This window comes from Alosa alosa, chromosome 22 (genome assembly GCF_017589495.1).
Source record: "Alosa alosa isolate M-15738 ecotype Scorff River chromosome 22, AALO_Geno_1.1, whole genome shotgun sequence".
Classification (NCBI taxonomy): domain Eukaryota; kingdom Metazoa; phylum Chordata; class Actinopteri; order Clupeiformes; family Clupeidae; genus Alosa; species Alosa alosa.
The window spans coordinates 14,773,630-14,794,668 of record NC_063210.1 but is presented as its reverse complement, the minus strand read 5'-3'; the positions used below and the strand labels follow the sequence as shown (position 1 = coordinate 14,794,668).

General features: G+C 47.4%; 2 protein-coding genes across 2 annotated transcripts in view; both read left to right on the top strand.

Annotated features, from left to right (window-relative positions):
* Positions 1 to 4,121: 4,121 nt before the first annotated feature.
* Positions 4,122 to 11,208, top strand: btbd17a (BTB (POZ) domain containing 17a). The gene is given in 5 exon segments (XM_048232455.1): positions 4,122 to 4,441; positions 6,258 to 6,591; positions 9,467 to 9,611; positions 9,613 to 10,106; positions 10,108 to 11,208. Coding segments are annotated over 5 exon segments (1,509 nt in total). The 5' UTR covers positions 4,122 to 4,347; the 3' UTR covers positions 10,550 to 11,208.
* A 291-nt stretch (positions 11,209 to 11,499) lies between these two features.
* map2k6 (mitogen-activated protein kinase kinase 6) overlaps positions 11,500 to 21,039 on the top strand; it is a 28,941-nt gene continuing 19,401 nt past the window's right edge. Inside the window, exon 1 of the mRNA XM_048233816.1 lies at positions 11,500 to 11,855. Within this exon, the coding sequence (XP_048089773.1) occupies positions 11,771 to 11,855 (85 nt within the window). The 5' untranslated portion in view covers positions 11,500 to 11,770. The remainder of the gene's footprint in view (positions 11,856 to 21,039) is intronic.

Here is a 21,039-nt window from a genome sequence, read left to right as displayed (position 1 = left end):
GTGTGTGTGTGTGTGTGTTCATGATATACCCTGCAAAAAGCCTCACACAAAAATCTGGCTATGTGTCACTTGACACCTTTCTTGGCTTGCGTATATAAAGCTATTTTTAACCACCCTGCTACGTTCGGTTCAACTGCCAGTTATCTAAACTGTTACAGAATCTGTAGAAATCACTTCAATCCCGTCGACTCCACAGATAATTTAGTGATGGCGCAGCACATATTACCACTCCAAAAAAAAAAGAATTCCAGAAAGAAAGAAAAAACAATGGCTTCTTAAGATTATCACCTAAAATGAGTCTCCATTCTTGTAATTTATATGAAGAGAATATACAAGGCTATGTTATTTTGTATGAGGTTAAAGCAAGGACACCATTCATTACCCACTGGGGAAAAACAAATGGATTTGGAACTTGGGAGTGATATGAGTTATGATAAGTTGTTATCACAGAACTCCAAGCCAAAGTTTTTTTTTTCAAACTTAAAGTCAAGTCAAGTCAAGTCGGATTTATTTGTATAGCGCATTTAACAAAGCGCTCCACATATAGGGTAAGACATTGTCATTGACACCGACTAACAAAGACAATAGATGCCGGACGAAGCGGCGTAGTCGCCAGCGTACCCGTGACACCAAGACAAACAAGACATACAACAAATAAAATAAATAAAAATTAAAAATAAAATTAGTCCAATTTCCAACCGACTGAAAATGTCCAAGGGCAATGATGACTCGCGTGAAACTGCGCACAGCTGTGTCTCCACAACCGATGCAACGCCAACAAAGTTCTTTACAACTGACCAACGACCCGGTGAACTCACTGGCAGTCTGGAGATAAAGTGTAACTCCAGCAGTATTTCTGTTGCAATTCTATGTGTCTGTTTGGTAGTTGCATGCATGTGCATGTAAGCGTGTGTCTGCATTAGTTGTGTGTGTCTGCATTAGTGTGTGTGTGTCTGCATTAGTGTGTGTGTGTGTGTGTGTGCATTAGTGTGTGTGTGTGTGTCTGTATGTGTGTGCGTGTGTGTGTGTGTGTGTGCATGTGTGTGTATATGTGTGTGTGTGTGTGTGCATGTGTGTGTGTTTGTGTGTGCGCGTGCATGTGTGTGTGTGTGTGTGTGTGTGTGTGTGTGTGTGCATGTGTATGTCTGTGTGTGTGTAAATTAGTGATTAGTGAGTGGCATGTTCATATGTAGTGAACAACACTTTTGCCTTCCTGCTGCCCTGTTTCCTTCTGTTCATCTATGCAGCGCAAACCCTTCATTATTCAATACTGATTGCAAAAGCAAGTGTTTGTTTTACATTAATGTGCAAACAATGTGTTACACCACAAGCTGTTGCTAGGGCTTTGACAAAATGACTGTTGTGCCAAGTTAGCCGTTGTCTCGCACCAAGTTTCACTGCCAGATGCATTCTAAGTTACATAATTTCAGGGATAAACGATACGTGACACAGACACAGAGGGAGCAGATGAACTTGGTGTGCTGCCTAGAAGTGTCACTGCAATACTGGTTCGCTCTAAATGTCTGTCTTTTTTCACACACAGAGATTAACCTTTCTTTTTTTTTGCTCTCTCTCTGCTCCAGCTTGAAGTTGTAGCGTGAAAAAAAAGAAAAAAAATGACACACCACACCCACAGCACAGCACCATTTTCCTTCCAGAACACCGAGCACTCGCTCATAATTGCTCATGGTCAAACTGACACAAGGGAGCAGTGCCAACACAAACTCAGACTCAGAGTTGAGTTTCTGAGAGGTGGAAAGAGCCTCTGGTGATGTCCTTTCAGGTTTGAAACTTTTGGGGCTTAAAATAGATGACATAGGTGGAATTACAAGAAAGGGAAAAGACAGAGAGAGAGAGAGAGAGAGAGAGAGAGAGAGAGAGAGAGAATGAAAGCCATAAAACCAAGGAAAAATTAAGATGCCAAGGTGTCTTTAACTTCAATATAACACCCGATTGTTGCCTATGATGAGCAGGTCAAACTTGTTGAGAGTGTCTATCTGGTTATTTGAAAGGTTAGATAGTCGTCACAGCTCGTGTGCACTTAATTCTCCACAGCATCACTATGCATTAATTAGGCTAATAACAGTCACTTGAGTCGCATTAGGGGAGGGCTGGAATCAAAGCATTCTGACCAGGGGGTCTCCAGAGTCCATCTGAACAAAGGATCAAATCTGTTAATGGCTCAAAAAAAAAAAAGAAAAAAACATTTTGTCCAGCATAGCAAAGCTGTCCTCTTGTGGACAATGTTAGCAACTGCAAGCAATCAAAATGTGAGTGTGTGTGTGTGTGTGTGTGTGTGTGGGGGGCAGGGGTCTTCTAAAATGTTATTCTCTTTCTGTATGTTGCTAATAAAAGGGTCTGCTAAATGAATACATGCAAATGTAAAGGAGAACAAGAGATGGAAAAGATAATGCTACAGCTGATCTGATACAGTGCAAGACACATAATGAATAATGTAATGAAGCCTCAGGGTCGTCACTAATATCAATATGTGGGCATAGTGTGCAATGCCTATTTACAGTATGACCTTGAAAAATGCCACTGATCCTGTTATGCAAGCACTAGACCACTGTCTATGTGTGTATGAATTATGGCTCTATGGATTGGGTATATCCATTCATCCATACAATGCAAGCACTAGATCACTGTCTATGTGTGTATGAAGTAGGGCCCTATGTATTGCACATCCATTCATCCATCGATATGTATTGCACATATCCATTCATCCATCCATCATACAATGCAAGCACTAGACCACTGTCTGTGTGTGTATCACCGGCATATGCACTCCGTCACCCCAGCCCCTCCCTCACGGTCCCTCACTGACACAGAAAGGAAACGTGCGGTGCCACCATCGGGGTTACTGTATCACTAGCGCTGGTCTTTCCATCACGCAAGATCAATGCTACTACTGGCCGGCCAGACATGGGTCAGCATTGACTGACCGCTCGCGCTCGTGACTGAGGCTGCCCATCTGCTGAGATCTGGCTCTCACACACACACATGCACACACACACAGGCGCTCACGTACACACACACACACACACACACACACACACACACACACACACACTCCCCACACAAATACACACTCACACACACTCTCTCTTACACACACACACACACACACACACACACACACCCCCACACACATACACACACACACACACACTTCACACAATAATGAGGTCAATGCGGAAATCAAAGGGACATTCTCTAGTCTGAAGTTAGTTTATTGGTAATTAAAGTTACTGATATTGATTACTGATGGTCGTGTCGTGTCTATTTTAATCCTGAAGCTTGATAGATGTTGTAGTTCACGTGCGCATCAGACTGGTGTGGACACACACATACACGCACACGTGCGCGCACACACACACACACATCGCACGATTTCTTTTCAGAGGTGTGATTCACACTTGCACACATGTGGGACACCTATCAGGGTGATGGGCGATTGATTTTTGGCCTTTGCCATTTCTAATTAAATGGGCTCTTGCCTCCGGGTTTGTGGTCATCCAGAGTTTCCTGAGGCGTGCATATTAACCCAAAGGATTAACGCCAGACCTAAAGCTAACTGAGACGGTATGCACGCTGATGCATACACACACACACAGATGCACACACACACACAGAGGGAGAGAGAGAGGGGATGCATATGATAGGCTGCTGTCAGTTCTTCTATAAGTTGTCCCCGTGTGGATGTCAGCCAGCTGATCTGAATAGAGTGTCAGTTGCAGTACCCCACATCAATGTTTTGATCACTGCTCACAGTGAGAGATCATTAACATTGGCCAGTGCTTATGCACAAATGCACACATGCACACACACATACACACATACACACACACACACAAACACACACTCAAATACACTTAGGTCCAGAAATCCCAAGCAATTGTCATAGCAACCCCCCCCACCCCCAAACATAGAAACACACACACACACACACACACATACGCTTCTACAGCTGAGCACCAATCAATGGGGTATCATCAGGGCCAGTTGTGTCCCATAAGATCCCACTGCCCTAAATGCAGCTGTCACCCTTCCAGCCCCAACAGAACCAACTACCACACAGCACACTAGTGCAGTACACACACCAGATAGACAGACAGACACACACACACACACACTTGGAGGGCTTTGAAGACTTCTCGGAAGCTAAGAAGGAAGAGGAGGACGAGGAAGAGAAAGAGGGAAATCAAGCGTAATCGGAGGAGCAGGTGGAAAGACACACCAGAGAGGAATTGAAGTGGAAGAGTGAATTAAAAACAAGTGGAAGAGAGCAGAAGAGAAGAGAAGAGAAGAGAAGAGGAGAGAAGAGAAGAGGAGAGAAGAGGAAAGATGTTTGAAGTGCTGGGGCAGCGACTCTGTGGGCTGTTGTGGCCAGTGGTCCTGTGGAGTGCTGCATGTCTGGCCCAACGGATGTCTGGGGAAGGTAAGGCTGCTCTGCCGTCCTCTCTGCCCAGGTGAGGGGTGACCTGCCTGGGCACGCCCAGCCGCTGAGAGCGGCAGGTATGGAGGATGATAGTGACTGGATACATGCAGGGAATTCCTCACTTGGGGTGACAGATAGGGCAAGGTAATCAGGATCCTGACATTGCATGAAATGTCTTCACAGACATGGGGTGCTGGCAAATGAAAATGCTGGTTTATTTTGTAGTGTTTTAGTTTTGTAGTTCATTTTGTGGAGTTCTATATTCGTGAACAGATGTTGTGCACTGCTGTCCATATAGCAGGAGTGCTGGTAGAATAGGCTTTATCTCTGAAGTGCCCTGTGATGCTACATGATATAGGCTAATTTTGTCCAGTCTCAATTATTTACATAGAGTTATACTTAACTCTCTCTCTCTCTCTCGCTCTCTCTCTCTCTCACATACATGCACACACACACACTCACACAATGCAGTCAAATTTTGACCAGTACTACTTTGGGCTCATACAAATTTATGGGAAGGTGTCATATCTAGAGTTTTACATTAGCAAGACTCGAGTTTACTTTAAAAATGAGTCCCTGTGGAGGAACATCCATATAGGCTGTGCATGAAAGGCAACCCTAAAAGAGTATATATACTTATACTTATATACCCTATGTAGACAACTCTATGGATATACTGGTATCATCGATGTGCTAATTACTGAAGGTCTATTAACCTACATAATTAAGCAGCCAAATTAATTTCCAGTCGAAGGCTTTAATTAAAGCCTGCAGGCGGAAGAAAAGCTGTCCGGAAAACAGTGGCTGTGTAAAAAGAATCTGCCTGATCGATACATCTGACCCATGGCATCTGAGTCAGTCCTCTAATTTTAGACATCTGTACTCACCATTCCTTAGCATCCTTACCCATCTATTCTTGTTTCCTCTTTTTCGCCCTGATTTTGGGGGTGTCTTTTTTTCTTGATTTCAGACATCTGTGCCCACTGTTCCTAAGCATCCTGTTCGACATATATCTATTCTTGTTTCCTCTTTTTTTAATTGTCTTCTTTTTTGTACCTCATCTTTGATGTCTTAATGTCTATAATAGCTCAACCCATCCCTCTCTCTCCATCCCTCCCCATCCCTCTCTCCATCCCTCCCCATCCCTCTCTCTATCCCTCTCTCCATCACTGTTGGCTCCATTTTCATCTCTCATGTTTCTCTTTCACTTTCACCCACCTCACCATCCCACTCTCTCTCTCTCCATCTCTCTCTCTTTCTCATCTCTCTCTCTCTCCCTCCCACTCTCATCCCCACCTCTTATTGCTTTTATCTCTCCCTCTCTCTCTCTTTCCCCATACCTCCTCAGGTCTTTGTTTCCTTCCATCTGTCACTCAGCATCTCATTTCACCCACCCCCTCTTGCATCATCCATTCCATCTTCTTGGTTCATTCCTTCCTGCTTGAAGTCAGTCACCCAACAGCTTCCTCTTTTCATTCATTCTCTCTCTCCACTTCCTGTCTTTTTCCTTCCTTACCAATGGCTCAATTGGTGCTCACTTGGAGTCAATTGTGTACACTTTACTTTCTCATTGGACAGAGCATTTGAGCATGCTGTCCTTTTTTAAATAATAAGTAGAGTAAGGGGTCCTCTTTGCTTCATATTCATGCAGCCAGCACACCCCACTCTCCCATGTTCTATATTGAAGAATCTACCTCTTGTCTTCTCCCCATCTCAAACTCTCTTTCTCTCTATCTTTCTCTCTTTCTGTCTCTTTCTCTATCTGCCACTCTAACTCTCTCTCTCTCTCTCTGCTATTTCTTATTCGTAACTGCAGGAGACGGCTTGCCGGACGTCATCATCATCAACGGTAACAGCAACGGTAACGGCAACGGCGTGGCCTTCGGCATTGACCACTCGGTGAAGCTGGTCTTGCGTCTGGCCGAGCTGTTTGAGCAAGGCAACGGCAGCGACGTGACGCTGCGGCTGGAGGCGGCCGGCGCGGCCGATGTGCGCGAGATCCAGGCCCACCGCCTGGTGCTGGCGCTGCAGAGCTCCGTCTTCCAGGAGATGCTGGAGAACAGCACCGCGGGTGGTGCTGCTGCTGGGAGTGACACACTGGTGATCACGGAGAGCGCTGAGAGTGTGGCCGTCTTCGACAAGTTCATCAGGTGAGATACGGCTAGAATGGGCAAAGAGAGAGGGGGAGAGAGAGAGAGAGAGAGAGAGAGAGAGAGAGAGAGAGAGAGAGGAGGAGGAAGGTGGGAAAGGGATTCTATCGGCCACTTGCTGGTCATCCAGGACAGTGTAGTCGGTTTTTCATCAGGAGAGAAGAGAGAGAGAGAGAGAGAGAGAGAGAGAGAGAGAGAGAGAGAGAGAGGTAGAAATTGAGGAGGTGGCAGACTACTGTAGTCCTCTGGATTTAGGTGAAGAGGTAATTAAAAAAATGTGAAAGGAGAGGCAAGTGTGAGGGCAGCAAAGGGAGTGAGGGAGAGAGAGAGGAGTGTGTGTGTGTGTGTGTGTGCGTGTGTGTGTGCGTGCGTGCATGTGTGTGTGTGTGTGTGTGTGTGTGTGTGTGTGTGTATGTGCATGTGCGTGTGTGTATGTGCATGTGTGTGTGTGTGTGTGCTTTGTAGCAGGGAAGAAAGAGAGTGAAGGGGGGGAGAAAAAGAAAGACATGACTGTGAGAAAAATAGGGGGATGAGGGAGAGACTTATGGGTTGTCAAATAAGGATTACAGAGGATAAAAAAGCAGAGAATAGAAAGGGCATAGAGAGAAGAAAAGGAGAGAGAGAGAGAGAGAGAGAGAGAGAGAGAGAGAGAGAGTGGTACATGGAAAAGTATCACATATTCCCTTAAACAGGACAGGACAACAATGTCTGTTGGTATACAAAGTTGTGAAGTACATTTGTGACAATATAGTGATCATACATACACGTCTATATATTCCACCCAGTCACCACCCATGCTCTAAAAGAAACAAGACTCTCTTGTTTATATCTCACGTTACATTGGCTCCATCAGGTGCTATGAACTGATGCCAAATCACATGTCCTTACAGTAGCAGAGTTGGCAGCATGAAGGCCTCTGTGGTATGGAAAATGCCGCCCTCTAGTGGACAAAATTGGAAACACCAGCCTAGTGCTCCAGTACCCAGGCAGATCAATGTACAGTACTTGCAGTCTGCCAGAGATAGAGGCACAGCACATATTGATCACTGTGAACCTTATTAGGGTGCAAATTACATTTATTAGTAACAGCATAGGGGGACAGTGACATCATGTTCGAGGAGAAAAGTAATGCACTTGACATGAAATCAGAAGAACGGCCATGTGATGTGGTTTGTTGAAGGCATATAAAAGAATCTTGCCTCTCGCCTTTGTAGGAAACAACACTGTTCCTTTGATGCTGAATAAAGCACCCAAAATAGCACCGCAATATGGCCCAACCGTAAACGCTGTGCAATCCGGTGTGTGTGTGTGTGTGTGTGTGTGTGTGTGTGTGTGTGTGTGTGTGTGTGTGTGGGGGGGGAGGGGGGTTCATATCAGGTCAACACACTGCATTTCACGCTGTTGGTCTGCGCCTTATGTGATAGACACACATTCATTACAAAAATACTCCATTTTATTTATAGAGCCCTTTTCAGACACTCGGTGCATGCTTAGAATAGGAGTGGGCACCTGGGTCGTCAGGTGCGGAGCGAGTGGGCCAACAGGAGCAGAATAAAGAGGCCAGGGACACAGAAAGGAACCATGGGACGCCAGCCCCCAGATCACACGTATGACATTTCCATTCACAGTGACCCGCTGTGACCTGCACGTGGTGCTCCAACTGGCTGGTGGTGTCAAGAGACAAATAGAGCAGAGGCGGATTTGTCTTGACAGCAGCAATAGTAAAAGCAATAGTAAAAGTGACCTGCTCGACGATGCAACATTGTGTCAACATAATAAAACTGCACTCATATTTACACTTATAATCATGCATGTATGTGTATTCTGATATATGTGTGTATGTATGTTACTATGTGTGTCTATTTGTCTGTATTTATGAATATATGTGTGTATGTGCAGAACATACTGCACATACATATATACATAATTGTATGTATGTATATACAGTATGTACAGTATATCTACAGTATATCTACTGTATATATATATATATATATATATATATATATATATATATATATATATATTTATGTATACATGTACAGTTATATATTTATGTATGTATGCATGTTGGCATGTTGTATGTATGTATGCAGTACTGTTGATCAGATGGTGCAGGAGACTGAGAAGCACTCACTCAAGATCTAGAGCTGCCAGCTCTGGTGATCTGCTCTCACAGCCTACCTTATGTAACTAGAAGTGAATGGTTCCCCTGACAGTTTCAGACTGACAGAATGACTTCCTGCTGACTCTGATTCAGTTGATTTCCAGATAAAGACCAAATCTTCACCAGAGCCAGCGGCCATCTTGTTCTCTGTAATGATTGTGCTTTTATGCAGTTGATTTCACTCCTTAGTCATGCTTACTAATGTGAGAAGATTCTGATTAGTAACATTGTTTTGATTTAGCCACTCAGGACATTTACTAATAATAGCATTAAACTACTGCACTACTACAGATACTGATCCTGATAAGAGAATGGTAGAAGGTATTGCTAAATATAAATATATTATAAATAATGTGGCTTGCATTATCCCACTCCAGACTCACACTATATACTATATGCTATTATAATGCTGTTATCCTTTATCCTATAATAATTTCTATTATCTAAATATATTATCGAAGTATTTTCGTACTTTAGACTAGTCGTATAGCCACTGTGATACAGTAGCCTACTATAATGGTAGATTAATAGTAATGTTGAACCAACAAGGCTTCTTGGCTGACTTCAGGCACACTTACATGGAGACAAGGATAAAGTTATACAAGTAAAATCGGCAACCAGTTTCAGCCCTCTAGGCCTTCCTCAGAGTGTGGTTTGTCCAGGTTAGTAATGTCCACTCTCCTCCCCTCTTCTGCTGCCCCTGTCCAGATACCTGTACTGCGGTGAGATCGCTGTCCGTGTGGACCAGGCCACCACCTTGCATCGCCTGGCCACCAAGTACAACGTGACGGTCCTGCGGCAGGGCCTGAGCCAGTACATGAGCGAGAACCTGGCGGGCGACCCTCCGGCGCAAGAGCGGCCTTGCTGATCAGCTGGTACGCAATGCGCCCGGCTCAGGCGGCGGTGACTCGCGTGACAGCTGCCTGCAGTACCTGACGTGGAACCTGTCGTCGGTGCTGCGCAGCCGCGAGTGGCCGAGCGTGAGCGCCCCCTTGCTGTTGACTCTGCTGCAGCGCTCTGACCTGGTGCTGCAGAGCGAGCTGGAGCTGTTCGAGGCCGTGGAGACCTGGCTGGCGAGGCAGAAGCCGGATGGGCTGACCGCTGAGAACGCGCTGCGCTCGATCCGCTACGCCATGATGGCACCGCGCGAGCTCTTCCAGCTGCAGCGGGAGTCGCGGGCCCTCCGCCGCTACGGCGAGTCGGTGCGCGACCTGCTCTACATGTCCTATCAGTTCCACTCGGCGTCGCCGCTGCAGCTGGCCAAGTTCTTCGACGTCAACTGCAGCCTGTTCACGCCGCGCAACTACCTGGCGTCGGCATGGGGCGCGCCATGGGTCATCAGCAACCCGGCGCGATGACCGCAGCGCCAGCTTCCAGACGCAGCTGGGCCCCAGCGGACACGACGCGGGCAAGCGCGTCACCTGGAACGCGCTCTTCTCGCCGCGCTGGCTGCCACTGAGCCTGCGGCCGGCGTTCGGCGAGCAGGGCTCCATGCAGCCACCGCCGAGGCCTGACGTCGGACGTCCGCGCATCATCGTCACCCCGGCAACGTCCAGCGCCGACATGGCCGGCGTGAGCTTCCAGAAGACGCTGCTGGTGGTGGTGCGGTGGCAGGGGAAAATGGTGGTGCGCCACGTCTACAACTTCCACCAGAGCACGGAGGAGATCGGCGACTTCCTGGCCGGCACCGATCTCCAACGCCGCAGCTCTGAGTACCTCACCAATGGCTCACTCCATCTGCACATCATCGTCAAGCCGCTCTACCAAAGCCTCATCGCACCCAAGCAGTGACCAGTCACTGATTCACACCACACCACACCACACCGCACGCCCCACATTGCCCAACTCAACACAATGCAACCCAAATCTCCACCCACGGTGGCCTAGTTTGGTTAGTAATAACATTGTTCCTCAATAGGTATGACACTCATATCACAAAATTGTTCATTTCTGAAAAAGGGACACTCAATTGTAACACAAAATAATAACCATGTATTCAATACGCCCCACCCCACCCCTATTCCAAACACAAAGTGATTCACCCAAAGATTTAAAATGGGCTGGTTGGTGGATTCATTAATGTTGAGCCAAAATTGATAGTAAATCAAGTAGCCTGATACACACTACAGTAGACTGACAGTTTATAGCCAGTGAAACACACTGCCAGTGATAGCCCAGCCATACAGGCCTATAGGCCACAACTTATTTTATGTTGAGACTAACTTTGACAATTATGGTTCTAGGTGCTATGTTTTATAATATCTCTATGCGGATTACATTTCATGCTTTATTAATTGAATAACGTGTCATATTTTCCATATGTTTACAAATTAGAAGTAGGCTAGGTTTAGTTTTAGATGATGAATGCACAAATGGCCTCCCTACATGTCTATGTCAATTGTCAACCTTTTTTTTTACTTTTGAGAGATAGCAAATCAGACAAAATAGATAATGACCAAATATGGATTTTTTTAATAAAGTATAATTGAATTATGGATGTTTTGTTCCAGATGTGTCTGTGTTGCTGTACCATAATTTCAGACTGCAATAAAATAAGCTAATACAACTATTGTTGTTCATTGTGATTTAGATAATATTACAACACATACACACGTTCTTTATCACTCTTCGACCTTATCTTTCATCAATGAAGGAATCAAGTTCGAAACGCAATGATGGTGTAAGCCGACCTTCAAAGACTACGAATCCCATTGTCCTTTGCGCGTCGTGCAGGAAGAACGTTAGCTCGCAGGGACTCACACTGATCCAAGTTAGGAGCTCTCAGCTGCTAGCCTTGGCCCATCATGTAAGGGCTGCTGAGCTTTCTTTGCAGAGCAATTGCAAAAAATCCCCCGTTTCCAGGCAGATTTGCACGGTGTGCAATTCGAATTTCATTCTTTGCACGGAAGCAATCGGACCACACGTCTAAATAGCCCAAGTGCATGCGAATCCGGGCTTGGGTTTTGCACCTTTGTTGCAAAGCAAGCCCGCTGAAGCTCCAGCGCGAGGGAGATGGAGGGAGGGAGTGAGAGAGAAGGCAGAGTCTTTTGTGCTTCCCCTCCCCCCCACAACAGCAAAGGGGAAATGTCTAAGGGAGGTAAGTATATTAACGCGATCTGTGCAATCCCGCTGAAATGCAGTCGGTGCTGCATTCTTTGCAAAGTGCATTACTGCAGGATAGGCTCGCCCAATGCATTTCAAAGTTTGATGGTTTGAAAGGGTCAGTTGCATTTCCTGTATAAAGGAGATCTCTCCGTTTGCAGAGTTCCTGGTGAGACGATGCTCCCTGGAGTTGTACATATATGCTAGACGTTATTTGCATTCTTGTTCAACCCGGATTGTTGAGAAAGCTATTTCACCGTCTTTGCGGCTTCGGGAGCTACGAAGCAGCGAAATTCGATTGTGCAATGCCAACATGGTCCTCTTTGCAGAAAAGAACATTTCAGAGCAAAATATAGCCCTGTAGTTCTGTGTCGATTGTGCAAAATTGTGATTATGCATTCGTCAATTCCTTGTATTTTGCAAACAAGGTGCGTGTTTTTTTGGTGTAAAGTTTGCTCGTCAATCGTGACTACGTCGTTGCCGGAGAAACATGACATGACCCCACGTCCAGTTGCACACTATCAAGAAAACGCCGCTGGAAAATTACGCCGAAGTTCTGACATTTTTATTAGTTGCAGTTTCAGTGTCACTGCACGCAATGGAAAATTATTAAGATGCTTTGTCAACTTAGCTTTGTTCATGGTGCAATACGCGGGTATAAGTTGCAAAAATAAAAAGCTAAATATAGGGTTGTTGCGAACGTCTGGTGACAAACAGTTCAAGGAACAGAGCAATCGTCAGTTGAAAAGGACCCTCCTAACATAGACCTTGGAAAGCGAAATCGCTGCCAACCAGCACCAATCGTGTGTCCTTTTCACCAAAAGCACGCGATCGGAGCACTGCGTGTGACTACGTAGCTTGGTGACATATTATTAAGGAGCGGAATTCACGCTTCTCATACTTAAGATGTGTGTGTGGTATACAATTTTATTCTTGCGCAACTTGCTGTGCTTGCAGTATTCCTAAGTGTTTTTTCGCACCACAGGCCTAATTGACGTAACAGTGCTTATGAATCTTAACCACGCACTGTTCGGCCTCTGGTAGCTATAGCTATTTGATACGGCTACAGGACATGCCAGTCCACACGGTAACCATGTCTCCTAACAAGTAAATATGGTATAAAGAACTCGCCCAGTGGAGGAAGTTTGTCCTTATTATGGGTGGACAGTCGTGGTAGCATTTAAGCTCAGCGATAGCCCTGGCTGTTTTGTGTCCGAGAGGAGACCACAGGTGACACACCTGTAATTGTTGAACTCAAAGTTTGCCCGAGGTCCCCTCTCACGAACAGCGCGCAGGAACCCATGTAAAACATTGTTGTTTAGGGCGTGGACATAGCTGGACGAATGCTGTGTTTACACAGTGTGCAGGGGACTTCCGTCAACCTGGCGATGGCGATTGCAGAAGTGCAAACGCATGTCAGTTTCGAGTCCTGGTAAGATTATGGTGTAACCACAGACCCCTGGACACATTGTGTTAAAATCTGGAAGTGCAAAGTCATTTTGTATCCAATCCAGTGGTGCACTTCGTCCCAGTTTAGAGCCATGATCAGGAGGCCTTGCCAAATTATCTGAAAATGATTACATGCCCAGAAACTCTGAAATTGGCCATAACAAATTGATGTTTCCGACGTGAACAGATCTGATTTTAATGGATAAGTGTTCCTTGTGTTCTTTATTTGTCATGTTCTCTGTGCATGTTTTTTGTTTGTTTTTATTTTTGCTTGTGGGGAACTGTAGGACATAATGTGTGCCATTTTGGGATTTTTTGGGATTCTGTGCACTGTTCAACAGGCCCGATGTGTATTGCCTGACTGCTACCTCGCAGTTGCCCACTCTCCTCGTGGCGTGGTGGCCCCCTGACCTCATGCTCGCGCGCGTGCGCCTGGTTTGCATGCAAATGGCCCCTCCCGATCTCAGATTCCTAAATCTGCTGCTCTGGGGGGTCCAATTGTTGTCGGCCTTCCAGCCCCATATAGTGTTTTCTGCTGCAGTAACAGCAGAAATGTTTGGCACACACTTCGGCTGGTGATCCAGTGGATGCACCCTCTCTCTCTCTCTCTCTCTCTCTCTCTCTCTCTCTCTCTCTCTCTCTCTCTCTTTTCCTCTCTTTTTCTCTTGCACTCTCTTTTATCTCACTGTGTATCTCTTTCACATTAGAGAGCTGTAATAATGCCTGACCTTCCCTGTGTTTTAAGCGAACGCTCAACTAATGGCAAGACGAAGCAAGCACTGCCGAGCCTATGTCCGGCAGACGGGATGCTTCTACCCCTCAAGTCAGTTGGTGGGGCGGGCGGACAGATAGGTAGCCAGGCAGGCAGGCAGTCAGGAGTTGTGCAGGGTAATATACTGCATGTGGACAGAGGTGGGGACGTGCGCGAGGGTGTTAAGAGGCCCCAGCAGAACGTAAGTCCCAAGAGGGGGAGGGAGACAGAGAGGGAGGGAGGGAGGGAGGGAGAGGAAGGCTTTGGAGTGCAAGACGGAAGATGAGAAGAGCATAAATCCACTCGCAGCAGTCGACTTTCACATAGGCTTCAGATCTTCGTTCCCCAAAGACACCTGTACATTCTGCTGGGCTGTGGGCTACTACCAGTGTACAGAGGGCACCCTGGCCTGGGGGGGGGTGGGTGGAAGGTTGGGGTTGGGGGGAGCAGGGCCCTGGCTGCACGTCTGACAGCGATAGCGCTCAGCAACTCCCGGTTCTCACAGTCCTCCTTCCTTGCAGCCGGAAGAGCCGAAAGATGAATTGCCTTTTTATGTTGCCATCCGCTCTCTCTCTCCTTCTCCCCCCCTCTCTCTCCATCTCTCTCTCTCTCATTTTATCTTCCTGTCTTCCCTCTCGCACGGTGCCCTACTTAAACTGAAATCCATGGGCCCCCCTCTGCATGCACAATAACGCACACGCACACACACACCCGACGGCTGCGGTTCCCAAGTTAATAGTGTGTCAGCGAGTCCAGGGGGCTCAGTCCAGCGACGCGCACTCTGTTTCCGGGGTGGTGGGGGTGTTCGTCGCTGCGGCAGCCTCCGCTGCACGCAATAAATAGCTCACTGTTGCCATCATCCCCCGCCTGACTTTGAGAGGTGCATTTGATACTTAAGTGCCGTGCGAATGGGACTCCCACTCTTACCCCCCCCCCCGCACACGCTCATTCTAACCGAGAGACGGGTGTACACAGGAAGTAGGCACTCTCCAGTGACGAGTGCTTCCTGTCCAAAAACGATCACCACAAGTTAATAAAAAAAATATATTGAAAAATTGAAATGCAGTCCGCCAACAGCCTTGACTGTAAGCGTGCGTAACAGATTTGGAGAGGGGGGGGGCTCTAGTGTGCACTCCCCGGCATGTTTCGAATAAGCAATGTTCACAGGTCAGTTGCCTCGCACTGGATCAGACACTCCGTGGTCTTGTCTTCCGTGCCTTCCTGGTGTGGTCATGTTTGGCAACGGGGCTAGTTTATGGCCAGTTGTAAAGCGGGGGAAAATAGCTACTGTGAATCCAGAACACTAACTGAGCTGCTAATGGGAGCTTGTCATGCAGGTGGCTGCCATCTTGAAACATCCACGGCAAAGCACCTGCTGTTTTGTGTGTGTGTGGGGGGTCTAAAATTGTCGTGTCTCACACTAGAAGGTTGTTTTTTTCTTGCCGTGTACGAAATATGTCACATAGTCCACTTAACACCCAAACAGGGAGTCTGGGAAGGTCAGTGCATTCAGAGATTGGGTGTCAACAGGTTGACATCTAATCCTGACTGATATTCTCCCCCTGTAACCCAACAGCGTTGCACACACATACGCACAAACACACACTCACACACTCCCAGACAGATAGACAGTATTGCACGCACATACGCACATGCACGCATGCACAGACACACAGGCACTAACAGACACTCACACACACTCTCCCAGACAGACAGACAGACAGACAGACAGACAGACAGACACTTGCACACCAGTAACCCCCATGCCAGAACACTGCCCTGTGAAGGACTCTCTGCCAAGCCCAACACACAACAGGCTTTTCTGGGACATCCTGTGAGTGTACTTCCAGAGTCTGGGTACATGCTCACACTTTGCACTACCCGCCCGTATCAGATTCGCACAACTTTTTGAAATCGTGTTTTGGTGATTTTGTCTTGCGTCGGCTGACTTGACTTAACATTGCCATGTCGCAAATGAATCTGGGCTTGGGTTGGTCGATTGGTAGTGATACCCCAACTGGCACACTGTGCATCGGGGGTTTCTGAGTGGTGTTTTTGTGTGGCAAAGGCGGGCGCAAAGAGGGCAGTGCTCTGCCATGACCCCGAAGATGATACCTGATGGGCATGCCCGCCCCCCTTGTGAGGAGTGTCATCTAAGTCGAACAGCCGCCACAGGAAGAGCAGTGGGCAAGGGGTGACCACACCGTTCCCAAAGGAGAGAAGAATCCCCCCCTCCTCACCTCCTAACAGCTGTAGCCCAAAGGATCTGCCATCTTTGGAAGTGTAGAATATCTCACAGACTGCCAGAGCGGTCAGAAGAGCCCTAACAGCCGTGGGGCTCGACGGGCTATTTTCATCTCCAGTTTGCATGCTGTCTCTCTCTCTTTCTCTCTCTCCCCCCCCACACTCTCTATATCTCTCTCTCCCTCTCTCTCTTTCTCTCTCTCCCCACACTCTCTATATCTCTCTCTCCCTCTCTCTCGATCTGCTGCTTGCGCACTCAGGCATTCTTTCCTTGTGTGCTGCTGCATCTTTTTCCATCTCTCCATGTCACTGTATTTTTCTCCCTTCTCTCTCTCCCTCTCTCTCTCTCTCTCTCTCTCTCTCTCTCTCTCTCTCTCTCTCTCCCTCTCTCTCATGCTCTCTCTCTCTCCCTCCTGCTCTCTACACCTCCACCTCCCCACCTCCTTATATCATTTGTCCTTTGACATTCTCCACCCCGGTCCCCCATATGTTTTTTGACCCCCCCCACCTCGCTCTCTCGGTCTGATTCATCCTTCCTCCTCCGGCTCACTGAAATTCCATTGAGGAACGCTCGGCATTGTTGGCATTCCAGCCCACGAGGACATGGGTGGGATCGGGAAAGGGACGACAACGGGGCACGCCGCACGCTTGGGAGTCGCCAGGGCAACGGGCGGACGTCCCAGGTCACCGCGGCCCCTCAGATTAACGGGGTCTGTTCTCCCATGATCGCTGAAGGTCTTCCGGACACACACTTATTTGTTTCCTGTTGGACCCCCCACACACACACACACACACACACCACCCCCCACCCCCGAAGAGAAGGCACTGTGTCCTCAGAAATGGCATATTCTGGCATTTCCTTCTCATAACTATGTATCTCTTCCAGGCTTCTGATGGTTTACATACAGTATAAGACCACCGCACCGCTGTAAACAGGGAAGAACCTAGTTATGTCGGAAAAGAGTTGAAAAATGCTGTTTTGGAAACAAAACGTGTTCTGTGCCGTTTTCATTGCTGCTTAGCTCAGCAAAAAAAAAAAAACATGCTAACAAACAAAAAGAGCCAAGTCATTGTTCCAAGGTCATATGGAATTGTTGAATGTAACGTTACCTGTGTGTAAAGACAGAAATAACAGGGCTTCAGCACTACAGCTGTTAAAATATTTGATGCTGGTGTCTTGGAGTTATTCCTGAAACCATGCGCTATTGGCTGAGGTCAGACAATGCAACACGTTGGCTGTTTTTCCTGCCATGCACTTGAGTTATATAATCCATTGATGGCGTGCGGTTTGGTGCCCCCCCCTTTTCTCTCTCTCTCTCTCACTCTCGTTCTCTCTCTCCCCCTCTTTTACTCACTTGGGATAGGGGGAGCAGGGGGCTTTGTGTTTTGGTCATTTATTGCCATAGGAACAGAAGTTGTTTTAGCTCAGCGGCAAGTTTAAAGCGCATGTGTTGCGTGTGTGTGTGTGCATGTGTGTGTGTTTATACTTGTTGATGTATTGTGGTGTGCAGAAGTTAGATTACCATTTTTAGGGCTGATTCCGGGCCTTTGATGACTGGTTACTGAATGATTTCAGAGGCATTACTGCTGAATGTAGTGGTGTGTGTGTGTGTGTGTGTGTGTGTGTGTGTGTGTGTGTGTGTGTGTGTGTGTGTGTGTGTGTGTGTGTGTTTTCACACAGACGGTCTGTGTACTCATTCCTCCCCCATATAATTGACAGTTTCCCCAGCAGTATGTGCCAGTGTTTGCATATGAAATCTAAACCAGTGTATAGGTGTGTGTGTGTGCACGCGTGCGTCCATGCATCTGGTGCTTCTATGACTGCATGTACTCATCAGTAACTTTAAGTGAGTGTCTCAGGTGAAGTGAATACTATTATGCTGAGCGTCTCAGGTGAAGTGTATACTATACTATGCTGAGCGTCTCAGGTGAAGTGTATACTATGCGTGCGTGCGTGCGTGCGTCTGCCGTTTTTTTTGCGTCAGGGTGCTCTGCTTGCGTAGTACACTGAGGTAGCTTGAGCTGACACCACCCTGCCTGCCTGCCGCCACCAGAGCATGTCTGGACCTGTCCAGCGCTGTGCAGGCCGTCTGCAGACCCTGCAGAATTCCAGCCTGCTCAGGGACGGCTACGTGAGGGTAGCTCACGTACACTGTGAGCTGTGAGGTCCCTAAAACACTTACGTTCACGATCACATACATATACTTGCACTCTCTAGATATGCACATACTGTATGCTTATGAAACGATGATGCACACAAACACTCTCTCTCTCGCTTTCTCTCTCTCTCTCTCTCCCGCCCTCACACACACACACACACACAATCTTCACATACTGCCGCTGCCTGGATGCAGTGGTTTTCACCAAACGGGCCCCGGGCAGCCACACACCAGTTTCATCCAGCTGCATGCCGTCCTACTCCCCCCTCTGCCCATTCAGTCATTTGCATAGAGCTGACTGGATACCAGTGCACACACAGCCCCTGTTGCTCATGTGTGTGTGTGTGTCTGTCTGTCTGTGTGTGTGTGTGGGTGTGTGTGTGTGTGAGATCTCCAGGGAGCAAAACTGCTCTTAGCATTTCAAGGAAGCTGAGTTACCTCCTTTGTGGTTTGACTTTAATGAAGTTTGTTTGCCTGCCCCACAGAAATGTACTCTAATTATAAGTAATACTTTGCTGATATTGAACGTCATCCTTGTGTGTAAATGAAGAAATAACTTTATGATGATTGTGTATTTTGTCATACTTGAAGCTATGATCACCACCCCTTACAAGTTTATTTTTTTAATATGTTGCAGGCAGGTTTTTTATTGAAATGTAGCGTCACACCACATTACTCAATTCACATTGTGAACTAATATAACCGCATTCACGTCACAACGCTAAAGCTCCAAGTCAATGAAAGTTGTCCAGCTGTTAATGATGTGTGCCTCGTTGGGAACCATGGTCATCAAACAAATTTAGGATTCCCAATTCATAGAATTCGGCTCGATTCATGGCCTTTTGACGGTGCACAAACTTAGGGGTGTGCCTCCCGAGATAAGTGACCAGCTGAATACGACCCTTTTCAGTAGCTCTTCAGAGTGTGTGTCGGCTTTCTGACGGCCATTGTAGCCTGTGTCAGCGCTTTGTGCAAGGGTCCCAAGCCCAAGTTCCCCACTAGAACAAAGCAATGTGAAGTTTGACACCTGAGCATAGTGTAGCCACCTCGCTAGCCTTGTATGCAAATCTCTCATTTGTGTGCGTGTGTGTGTGTGTGTGTGTGTGTGTGTGTGTGTGTGTGTGTGCGTGTGTGTGCGTGCGTTCCGCCGGACGGGTGATTTCTTTTTTTTGGGAAGACATGGCGGTGCAGAACCTGTTCAGAGGTGTGGTGCCCCTGGGAGGCAATCTGTTGCTTGCAGCGCTCATCGCGTGTTTTGCATAGACATGGATTTGGATGTGGTGCTGGTTGGGTGGGTGGTGGTGAGGGAGCGCTTGTCAGAGCTAATCAATGTTGGTGAACATCTAATCTAGCGAGTAAACCAAAAGGGTGTGAGCAGTGGTGTAGTCTAGTTAGCTGTAGTGGATATACTGTGATGTAGTAGTTAGCTGTAGTGGATATACTATGATCAACCCCAAATGTTAGTATCCTTGCCTATTTTAAGTGAGTATACTGATATGGTGATGCTTTTTAAGAGGGTATACTGCGTAGTCCTGCGTATCACATAGACTACACCACTGGGTGTGGGAGGTGGGAGGGTGGTGTTGACGTAGATAGTCAAATGGTATTTGTAACTTTAACCATTGTAGGGTTTTTTTGGGTGTGTGCATGTGGGTTTGTTTGTGTGGGTGTGTGTGTGTGTGTCGGGGGTAATAACTTGAAGGTGACTCTTGAGATAGTCTCTGTTGCTTCAGATGATTCAGCATTGGAGTGAATCCAGTCCACAGGGCGTGACCATGTGCACTCAGCACACACACACACAGAAACCACACACACACACACACTTACTTCATCTTTCTGTCATTTACTTCTCTCTCTCTCTCACCCACACGCTTACACACACACTCACATTAGTTAGTTCACATTCCTCCGTCCTGCGATTCTCCTGTCAGGCTCTCTTAAGTGTCTTCTGAAGCGTGGAGCTCGGCAGTTTCAGCCAGGTGCATCCCTGACGTGCCGCCAGGTGCACCCCTGACGTGCCGCCTTGTGTGTGTTTTTTTTTTTTTTTTGTGGTCATCTCTTTCCTCTCACCTTTCCCCTCATTCTTGCGTCGTGCCGTGTCTGTCTCCACGGCAACCCTTCCCACCACTCTCCTGTTGCTGTGCCAATAGAGGCGGGGCGAGATGCTTGTTGTCGGGGCGTGACCAGGTGTGTGTCCAGCGGGTGTTGGGAGGCTCCGGGCCTCGAGTCAGACGGGGCTGAGCACGCACCCAGAGGTGCCCACCTGTCCCCACCCTCTCTCTCTCTCGGGGCTGTGCCCCGAACTCCGTCAGTAGGAGCTGGAGCCTGGGCAACTCTCCAGTCGTAAGTGACCACCACCGCGCTCGCGAACCCTCCGTCTATTCATTCGTCCGTTTGTCCAGAGACGTGCCTCGTTTCTGTACAGCTTTCGGTGGTTGTGTTGTTAAACTGAATTTCAGTGTAGATATGGGTCAGGTTTTTTTTTTTTTTTTTTGGTGTTGGGGTAGTTCCAAAATAATTCTTCAGAATTGTTGTGGTGCTGCTGTTGAGAGACTCCTTTTCTCCAGAGAGAAGAA